This window comes from Boleophthalmus pectinirostris, unplaced genomic scaffold (genome assembly GCF_026225935.1).
Source record: "Boleophthalmus pectinirostris isolate CB_2022bp ecotype Guang Dong unplaced genomic scaffold, ASM2622593v1 HiC_scaffold_16, whole genome shotgun sequence".
In the NCBI taxonomy this organism is placed as follows: Eukaryota; Metazoa; Chordata; class Actinopteri; order Gobiiformes; family Gobiidae; genus Boleophthalmus; species Boleophthalmus pectinirostris.
Genome location: NW_026571095.1, coordinates 28,118,245 through 28,128,668, shown reverse-complemented (window position 1 = coordinate 28,128,668; position 10,424 = coordinate 28,118,245). Strand labels below are relative to the sequence as shown.

At 37.1% G+C, this 10,424-nt stretch overlaps 1 protein-coding gene across 2 annotated transcripts in view; it reads right to left on the bottom strand.

Annotated features, from left to right (window-relative positions):
• cc2d1b (coiled-coil and C2 domain containing 1B) overlaps positions 1 to 10,424 on the bottom strand; it is a 29,707-nt gene continuing 19,283 nt past the window's right edge. For both annotated transcript variants that reach the window (XM_020941006.2, XM_020941008.2), the window contains exons 16-26: positions 10,280 to 10,405; positions 9,758 to 9,816; positions 8,490 to 8,606; positions 7,191 to 7,264; positions 7,047 to 7,105; positions 6,922 to 6,973; positions 6,524 to 6,623; positions 6,316 to 6,406; positions 5,591 to 5,707; positions 5,444 to 5,485; positions 1 to 5,247 (exon numbers count right to left, since the gene is read on the bottom strand). In XM_020941006.2, the coding sequence (XP_020796665.2) occupies positions 5,480 to 5,485; positions 5,591 to 5,707; positions 6,316 to 6,406; positions 6,524 to 6,623; positions 6,922 to 6,973; positions 7,047 to 7,105; positions 7,191 to 7,264; positions 8,490 to 8,606; positions 9,758 to 9,816; positions 10,280 to 10,405 (801 nt within the window). In that variant the 3' untranslated portion in view covers positions 1 to 5,247; positions 5,444 to 5,479. The remainder of the gene's footprint in view (positions 5,248 to 5,443; positions 5,486 to 5,590; positions 5,708 to 6,315; positions 6,407 to 6,523; positions 6,624 to 6,921; positions 6,974 to 7,046; positions 7,106 to 7,190; positions 7,265 to 8,489; positions 8,607 to 9,757; positions 9,817 to 10,279; positions 10,406 to 10,424) is intronic.

Here is a 10,424-nt window from a genome sequence, read left to right as displayed (position 1 = left end):
TTAACCATAACATTATTTATTTATGTATTTATTTATTGATACAGCTAAGTCAGTTCAGGTTCATTACAAGTGACACATTTCAAAATAAGGCTCCACATTACAAGAACAGGCTTTGTGAGAGTTTTTGAACTTAAAATAAAAACACCATTATATTGTTATAAGGTGGAACCTTACCTCATGTGTAAGTGACATCCTTAATCTTTGTAAACATGTTAAAATAATAAACAAAAACACTACACTATGGCAAAGTAATATGCAATTTATTTAACTGAAGAGAACTATAGAAATGTATGGACCGCTCACATCTGTAATTAGATAGTTCAACTTCTGAGGTACAAAGACTTGGCTGTATGGCTCCGAAAATAGAACATATATGAATTTGTTTAAAGACACACTATGTAACTTTACTGGTGGAGGGTTCTGCCAACTGCTTGTCTCCATGGACATGTTAGTACTTTGCCTGGAATGTTCCACAGTGTAATATTAAACGTCTTCTATCTTCCATCTATTCAATTAAATGTGAAAATTCCTTAGCATTATTATTGTGTATGGGTCGCCTTTCCACAGATCTGACCTGAAACTAGGCTGAGGGGGATTCTGGTCTCCATGGAAACAGATAAGTTTAATACCAAACTGGAACATTCTAGGGAAGGCAATGACATCTCACTAGAAACAAAACAAAGCAGGAGTTACATAGAGAATCTTTAAAAGAAAAATAACGCAAACACTTAACGAAAACATTTCAATTAAAATTTTATCCTTCAAAATTTCTAAATATGTTGAGAATACAATAAGTGAAAAACAGTAGTAGGGTAATTTGGTAAACACAACTTGTGAATTTTAAGAACCCAGCTTTAGTAGAGCTAATACACTTTCTGTGATAAAGGTGGGCATCAGAAGTAAAAAATAAAACAAAAATTATAACATATTTTAGGTGAGCTGGTCCTTTTTAAGCCTAGTATTTGTAATATAAGGGCAGTCTGACAGAAAAATTAGCTTTAATACATATTTAATTGTGTTTTTAGACAGATAAAATTCTATGTTTTAAGTTTAGTGACAGTTGGAAAACAAAGGTGCATGGAAAAAACATTTTTAGGTCACACTGCTTAACTTTTCCGGTGGGGGATTCAGCACCTGCTCGACTCTGTGGGATTGTATTTTTAATTTTGCCAGGAATATTCCACAGTAGGGCTTTTAATCAAGTGTCTTAGCTTGGTGACGTGACCTGCTTGTTTCCATGGAGATACTGTGGAATATTTCTCATTTTAACAGAGACAAGTAGGTAGCAGACCCTCCTCCAGAAAAGTAACATCTTCAAATAGAAAAACCACTGTACCATTTCTACTATTAGCTGTACAGTTCTCTCCTTGGCAAACTGCTCCTGTAATATTATAAAGTGATTTTTAAAGTAGGATTCATGTGGTAAGAGTGATAAGTGCTCTGAAGGGGGAGTGACTATCACATTACAATCGGCGTGCATTTCGTTAAAGAAGACCTATCGTGCATGCATTTGCTATATCGTGATAATCTATGACACCCGTGGATCGTTATGTTAGAATTTGGACATTTTAAATTGCAACATGATCTAAAACTGCTGATTTCCGTGTTAGAAAAATGCGGTGCCCAATGGGAGTTGGCGTCATCACAACAAACAGGGTTCCCACTCTTTTTCACTGACACAATTTCAAAACATTTCCATGACATTTTCATGACCTCAAGTGAATTTTCCATGACTTTACAGCACCTACTTGTGTAGAATTGAGCATTATGTTTAGGGCTAAATATGAAATGTTAACCCTTTCCACTCACCTTATGGTTTGGTGTTATAGTTTTTTAACATTCAAAATACTGTCAGTGCATTTATTGTCGTCTTTTTAAGTTCTCATTAGACTATTATGATTAACAGAACGCTGTAGTTGCATGAAAGAAGATGGTAAAATGCCATGAATATTCCAAGCCTGGACAAATAACGATGTAAATTTTGATGACTTTTCCTAGATTTCCATGACCGTGGGAACCCTGAACCAGCACCTCCAATGGATAGCTGCTAGTTTGTTTTTTTTTTTTGTTTGTTTTTTCAGTTCGTACCAAAATGTGTCAAATATGTATCACTGATTAAGAAAAAACGCAAGTGCAGAGGAGTGGGCGTGTACCGCTGAAGGTGAAAACGATTTGATTGGCGAAATGGCGTCTTGAAAATAAAGTTTCCTCAAACATCACTCCAAATACAACTTCGGGTGAGAAAAATGTGAGGGGAAACAACTACAACATGATTAAAACCTCTGAAAAGTCGATTTTTTTGCGTAACAGGTCCACTTTAATAAAACCGCTGCACATCTTATCAGATTTGTGAAGTCGTAGTACCACATAAATCCTACTTTCAAAATCGGATCTCAAATGTAAACGTATCAGCTGCATGCCCCCCGCTCCGACGTACCACGACACAATAAAAGAACATCGATTTAACGTAATATTATTAGTTCAGACTTCAGACAGCGCGGTCCGCAGCAGCAGCAGCAGCAGCAGCAGCAGCTCAAGGCATTTCAGCAACAGTGATTGACTTTGGCTTAGTGCATAGTGTATTTACATAGGAGACAGATGAATTCGATTATTAGACTGTGCGGAATAACGTTGCAGCAGGATAAGCTAAAACGGACACCAAACTCCTTCAAACAGAGACAGTCCAGGAAGATCAGGAGTCTGTTTGTATCTGTTCACACATTTATATTACACAGAATTGACTCTATTCACGTTACATCACAAATCAGGGAGACGTTTGGAAACATGCGATGACAACTTCCGCAAGCTCTATTCGTGGTAGGAAGTCTGACAAAATCTCGAAAAAATTTGAAAATGTCCCAGTTTTCTTCATCTCCATGTCATTGTAGTGTTCCGTTATGTTCAGCTAATCAACAATTAGAATCATACCTCAGTTTTCATTATTTCCCCACTGACGCACAACTCCGCAAGCACTGTGTACATGCGATAAGAAGAGACGAGGTGTCAAATTCAAGATGATTCCAAACAGCACATAATTACTTCAAGGTTGTATGGAGGATTTTTTTTTTTTGTTTCAAATTGTCAATGAAAGTTTAAAATACCATTACAGAGACGCAGCAACCTTGTAATTATGATGACCAAAAAAAAAAAGAATGAAAATCTATCATCTGTGGATGTAGTGAGGCCAGATAAACATCAGCCAATAGAAAACGAGGCTGCCTCATTTTCTATTGGCTGTTAGGTTGTCAGTCAAACGCCCTCGTGTAATTGACTCGCCAGCGTGCGGGGATTACTTGGTTTCTGCAGCGGTTCTTAGAGGCTTTTTCAAACGGTTGCTGAAAGGAGAAAGCGAAAAGGAGCAAAATCAAACTGAGGTGATTCTTGGAGATTCCTTCCAGCGACTGAAGCAGACAAAGGGTCTAAAAACAGATGCATCGGTCGCTAAATTACTTCTAGACAGGTCACTTCAACAGTAATTCTGAACACGTACTGGCTGTAAAGAGGCGGGAGGAGGCGTTTCTACTGAGGGAGCTGTGGAGGAGGACGATGGTGTCACGCATGCACAAGGACTGTCGCTGTACTTTTCTTCCCTTAAAAAATCCTCTGTACAACCTTTCAGTGGGTTTTATCACAGTCAGTCAGCGAGCCCAGTGTCAGGAACTACACCGAAAGTTGTCATCGCATCTTTCTAAACGTCTTTCTTTTCTTAAATAGAGCCCACTGACACTTGTGAGCTTTTAGTCATATTTTTAATGTTGTTCTCATATCGAAAAACACACCTGGAGTTGTGTTTGGGTTCATTTACACACATCTGAGTAATCCTGCATCATTAGTCTGTCTAGATCTTCAAGTAGTTTTCAAGTGAACAGCTCCTTTTACCTTTAGGTCAGTAGAGATTGGCAATTCCAGGGCTGAAATTGTCCAAATGGTTGTAGTGAAGGTGTGTGGAGTTTAAAAACACAGTGGAGCACCTCCTGTATTAACACAAGTAATCACAGGGTGGAACAGTGCAAAAAAGCTTGGCCAAAACTTAAGAGATAAACGCTTAAATCTATCAGAAAGTAACTCAAAAGTAGTGTAATTATGTGTCCATGCAGCAAGATTATTTTAAGATAACTTGTGTAAAGTAAAATTAACAATCTGTAGACTAGAATGAAGCAGTCTCTGGTCTAGTAAGTAGATAAGAAATCTGAAAACAAGATAAATAACCTGATATAACTTTTAAAATCTTGGCCAGATCAGAGAAATTTGCAGTGAACAGTGTTTTAAGAGTGTCTTTAAATATGCAGGGTTTGTGTGTTAAACATGTGAATGAAACAAAACACAACTCCAGGTCTGTTTGTGATGAGGAAACAACATTATAACAGCCCTGAAAATAGAGTAATATAGACCTTTTTAAAGTGGGACCAAACACCAAGCTAAAAGTTTAGTCCTCGAGGCAATGCCCAGTTTAAGGGAAGAGAAAAGGAGTTGGATTTCACAGGTTTCTTCAAATATAGTGACTGAGTTTAACCAAAGACCTGTTAGAAACCACTGCAACTTCAAAAAGAACTAGGGCTGCATCTCATTTCTCTTTCCTCGCTTCCTTCTCCTCAATTCTGCAGAAAATGGGTGAGGAAGTCCCACTGACGTCAGCTCCTGAAGCCTCCCTCATGTTTACTCCTCCATTCCGTGGTTTTCTCTATTAATACGAAGGCATTGAAGGCAGCACAAACTTAGATTTAGGTGTTTTTGACCAGAAAGCTGCAAATGTACCTGCCAAAAATGACTAGGAACAGTAGACAATGATACTAAAACACCATATACACAGTTCAGCAGCAAAAAAGTGTATGTACTGTTTAGTTCCACTTTAAGTTAGTACAGGACTACCAGTTTAGAAATATATTTAAAAGATTCTGCTATTTAGTATTTAGTTGGGCAGAAAACACTATTTTCAAGAATCAGATTGCGAATTTAGTGTTTAGCCCCACTTTAAAATCTCTAGCTCATTTCAAAGGCTTTAAATGTTTGTCAAGACTTGTTTTCTGAGCATTCAAACTGTTTATTTTTGTGTCTCTCCTTCATTCCATTAATTACTCCCCAACACTGGTACAGACCTAGACCCTCAAGGTCCAGTCCAGTTCTGGTACAGACCCGGTTCAGTCCTCTGTTGTTGGAGTTTGTGTCTCAATGTGCAAAAGTCTAACAGGAGCCACACCTGTGAACAGTGTTGGGCTCTTTCTCTGAGTTCGATTGGATCAGTTCAATCTGGAAAATACAAACAGCAAAATGTTAAGACGATAATCAGATGTAATGTACTATTGAAAGTGAAAGAAAGAAAATTGACATACATTTTGTGGCACAGGAACAAGTGTTTCATTATTTAAATTACTATTTACTTACATTTTGCACCCTAAAAAGCTGAAATATTGGTGGTATTTTTTAGAGAGAAGTTTATTTTTACCTTTCATTTGAACTTGTTTCTTGCAGCAGGTTTAAACTAGACCTGAAGGAGAGAATAGTCCATGTTAAACCTCTGTATTGTGTAATACTGTGTAACAGATGTACAAATGTGTGTTAGAATACGACAGCATGACTGTAGCGGCCTCACCTGGTCGATAACGAGCCACTTGAGGGAGCTGGTTTGCAGTTCTGTCCCACTCAGAGGCTCTCGAAGTCGGACCTTCACATCCACACGACCCCCGGTGTGTTTACGACCATCCATCACCTCAAACACACACGGTTAGATTTTATAAAGAGATAGATCAATATGTTGGTTGGCTGATCTTTGCTTTTTTTCCCCCATTTTTTTTAAATTAAATATCCAGCAGTGGCCGACCTGCTGCCTAAAGAATATACACACTCCTTTATTTGAACACTTAAATGCAAAAAGACAACTGCACAAACCGGACGACACAGCTCTCTTCAAAGTTTGTGGTAAAAAGGGCTGTGGGTTTTTTGCTCTACGTATCAGTCCACAAAAATGGGCAGAGCTTATAGTGGAAAATATGTATTCTGCAAGTTACTTTATTCTACACTTCATATTTAAAGGAGACATTATAGAAATTGGACTTTTATGACAGTGTTATAGTGTATTTTGATTGTTTCATGCACGTTTGAGTAATTGTGCATTGTCCTTCATTCTATCTCTCTCAAAATTCAGCTCGGAGTAAATTAATATTGATTGAGGAACATTAGAACATGACTAAAAACAGAATTTGACATGTCCCCTTAAGTCAGTTTTTGATCAGTATTGTGGTTTGCAAGAACACAAGTGTAAAAGTAGGTCTTATTACATAGAGTGTGCTGTTTTCATCATTTCACATAAATCCTCACCTCCACAATCTCCCTGATTTCGCTCTGATTTTCCAAACCCTCCAGTTTGACCACAGCCGTCCCGATCGGTTTGTCACTTCGCAGAAAACCACTGAAAACACATCACAAGCACAACGTCTATTAGAAAAATTTACTTACAGTGTCATATCTTTAGTATGTTTTAACATGACATTCCTATAGGAGAGCGCCCCCTGCTGTTCAGACTCACCCTTTATGAAACAGCTCCAGTTTTAAGCCTTTCGACGTCACCAGGCGCCTGAACCCTCGGTGGTTTCTGTTTATCGTTAACGTGAAGCTCTGATTGTACTCTGTCAAAATAAAACAAGACAAAACATAAACATGGGAGCTAATTTAAACTTGACCTCACCAATCACAGTCTAATATTTTATAAATCTATACCAGGACTGTCAAAATCAATATTAATCAAAACTAGTATTGAAACTATCAATCTGTACTAAAAAAAAAAAAAAAAAAAATCACATTAACAGGACACAAAATTAACTTGAAAAGCTTTTGAACAAATTTCTTAATACACACCTTATACACAAAACATAGAATTTATAATAAAGTTCTGTAGTTTCATCTAAACAGAGTCAGCTTTCTCACCTGGACAGTTTGTGTTCTTAATAACAGATGTTTTGTGCTTCTGTGCCTGCTCCTGAAAAACATCAAACCATCAGCCACAAGATTTGAGAAAATAAAAGCGTAAAAATATGTCCTAAATCTCTTACCGTACTGGGGTAGGGGAAGTCAAACTTTATAAAGGCGTCGAGGTCATTCGTTTGGATACCTGCCAGAAAAACAAATTTTAGCCTGTCAGTATTCGGTAATCAGACATTATTATAAAATGACTACAGTGTTTTCGTTTTTCTTACCACTGGGAGCAGGTAGATTAATCCCTTTGACAATAATGACCACCATCTCTGTACTGCTCAGCTCTGGGAATATACTAAGAAAAAAAGAGAAATAAAAGGGATTAAAGATACATGATAATAATACACATGGATAAGAAACATGTGAGGGATTTAGGCCGGATGCATTAGTTAATTATTGGAATATAAACTTTTAATAGATATGTTTATAGAAGCATTATTATTAAGTATAATGAGGTGTCACATCTCCTGCGTAATTTCACTGAAAAAGAAAATTAAAGCCGTACTTCAGAATATTCCAAGTGCATATAGGAGTTTTATGGCTCTAGACTATAGCCAAAGGAACAAAATTTCCATTGGCCCTCCTCAAGGCCAAAAAAAAGTCTTAATTTAGTCTATGTTTTGGCTAAAAAGCTATAAACTGGGGTTTTAAATGTAGTAAATAAAGGCTGCAACTAACAAATATTTTTATTGATGGATTCAACATTTATATTAATCTCACTGTGTATGTAATGGTAATGTAATATTCACTTTTGTTACTTAATCTAATTATAATCAATGTATCAATATGTGCACTTAAACAATTCTGTTTCTGAGTATTGCAGATTTCATGAGTTTGCAGAAGGTCACGAAGTCCTATCAAATCTAATAACAGGAAACATCTTGGGCGACCATTGCTTAAGGAGGATAAAACTAAGGAGGATGAAACGAGGAAGGGCAGACTGACCTTAACTCTGGCCTGAATACTGTATTGAAGTGTTATTTTTGTGTTTCCTGTAAGCAAAAGAAGAACTACTCCTTTAATGTTTAATGTTTGCATGTTCCCCCTCCCGTTCTGAGAGGAGTAGTTCCCATTGTAACTAGGGGTCCTAATATTGAATAAAAGGCGTGGAGAAACGAGAGAAGGCTTTAGAGGGTATTGGGTGAACAACAACTAGTTTCATGTAACTAGAGTTCTTCTCTCGGTACTCCCTCCACGCGTGTAAAAGATATTAATCTCTTGTCTTCTCTCTTGTTAAATATTGAGTATAGGTAAAGGTGAACCTATCATTTATACATTTTTAACCAGATAGAAAAAAATAATAAATATGCTGACTGGAGGATTCTACATTGTTTTTGTTTTTTTTAAATGCAGCTGTCTTTGTTATAAAACATGCTTTAGTCTAGTTAATTAAAATGAATTAAAGGGCCCATATAACGCTCTTCTCTGATCTGTTATAATGTTGTTTCCTAATCCTTTGCCTGTTATAATAAACTCATTTTGTTTTCCTCCATGTGTGAAATACCAAATGTATATAGTACCCCACGGTGTGAAAAGCCCTCTCCTCAAAGTGGTGTTTTGGAGGCGGTAACCCTCGACTGTGACTCAGCTTCAGCAGCTCCAGGCTCTTCTTACAGCTCTCCGCCATTTTCTCAAACCTGCAGCAAACAAGAAACACATCACATTTAACTGACGAAAAAAAAAAGATAAATCGTAATCAAATCGAACATGAAAATTGAATGGGTGTAATCAGCGAATCACAAAGGCTGTAATTTTTACCATGATACATACTATCATTTCCTCCACAAACAACAAGCTATCAGTGTAGTTTGGATCTGAAAGGTGATTCTTGCATTAGTTTGTCAGTTCATATTTCAGTGTTTTTGTCAGTTCTTCTGGATTCAATTGAAACGTAAACTTTTTAAACACTCTATATAAACCAAATGCCTTTTAATACCATCATTATTACTGGTCACTGGTTTAGATTACAGACAATGGCCACGTTTACATGATGATTTTTTAATTACGAATGAAATAGTTCGTAGTTAAAATATTCTCCTTTGAGTTTACATGAAAATAATCATTCTGAATTGACACGGAAAACATGTTAAATTGCCTTTGATTTAATTCCGCTCAACGTCTGGGGTCGGGAAGGGTTCTGATTGGACAGAGACATGAACATATTTACGTCGACCGGAAGAAAACACTTCAGCTGCTACCCACTTTTTCATCTAGGTTTTTCGTTACGCCACGGACACAAACATGACACAAACTTTTTTCGCGGTCGTTTCGATGATAATTGCGCAACAGCTGGAGAATTCTACCATCACGCTTTACGTCTGTCAGTTGAGAAGGAGAAGGAAGAGTGTCGGAAAAGGGAGGAAGAAGAAACAAACTAAGTCAACAGCTGCTCTACCTCAGCCCACTCCTGCATCCCGCTCTCAAATCCAAAGAGACATAGATGAAAGTCCAAAGCCAGGACTGGTGGAGCCAGATCGTCCGGATCGTGTCAAAAGGACAACCCAATGAGCATACGCTGAACAACCGGAATTATTTTTAAGAAGAGTAAACGTTTACATGATCAAGGAATAAATAAATTCCGCTTTAAAATTGGGATAAACCACCTGCTTACTTTGAAATTAAGTTTAATACTGAATAATATTTTTTATTAGGAATTAACTTTTTACATGGTCTTTTTAAAGCGGAATACATTTTAATTCAGAATTATAATTTTTTTTATTTGGAATTAAAGCTCTTATGTAAACGTGGCAAATGTCAGCAAACATATAGATTGAGACACTGTACTCACTTGGTTGTCTCTTTGACGTTGCCCAAATGAGTGAACTGCTTGGAGTGAGTCATACATTTCTAAAAAACAAACAAGTAGGAGATGTCACAGCTATTTAAAGTTTAAAAAAAGTTAGGTTGACACATTTTTAAACTCAGTGGATCCCCACAACATATTGCAATTTGCCTGGCAATTCCAGACTGAAATCACAGTATTTTTTAAACAAAGGGAGATCAGTCTGGTCCAAGCACCTCTAGTACGTCTCGAGCCAGAACCAAACATGATCATCCAATCTGATTTGTTTATTTCAGTGACGCATGTGAAACGAAGGAGCTGATTGATCTCACCTCTCTCACTTCAGATCACTTTTGTGCTTTACTCATTGATTCTGTAGAAATCTGATGTTTTTTAGTTTTTCCTTTTTTTTCTTCCAAATTTTACTTTCATACAGAGATTACAAGAGACCAGATTTGCATCTTTATAAAGTATTGAAGATGTCTGTACGAAAAAATAAATATACAAATAAAAATAAACATCGCTTGCCTCATACTGCTCTTGTAGGATCTTGGTGAGCTGGGCGTAGATTTCCTCTGCTTTCTCTGAGAGCTGAACGTCGCTGTGGTGAATCATGATGAAGTCGTCGTCCTCATCACCGGGTGGCGACGGAATCTACAGCATAAGACAAAAC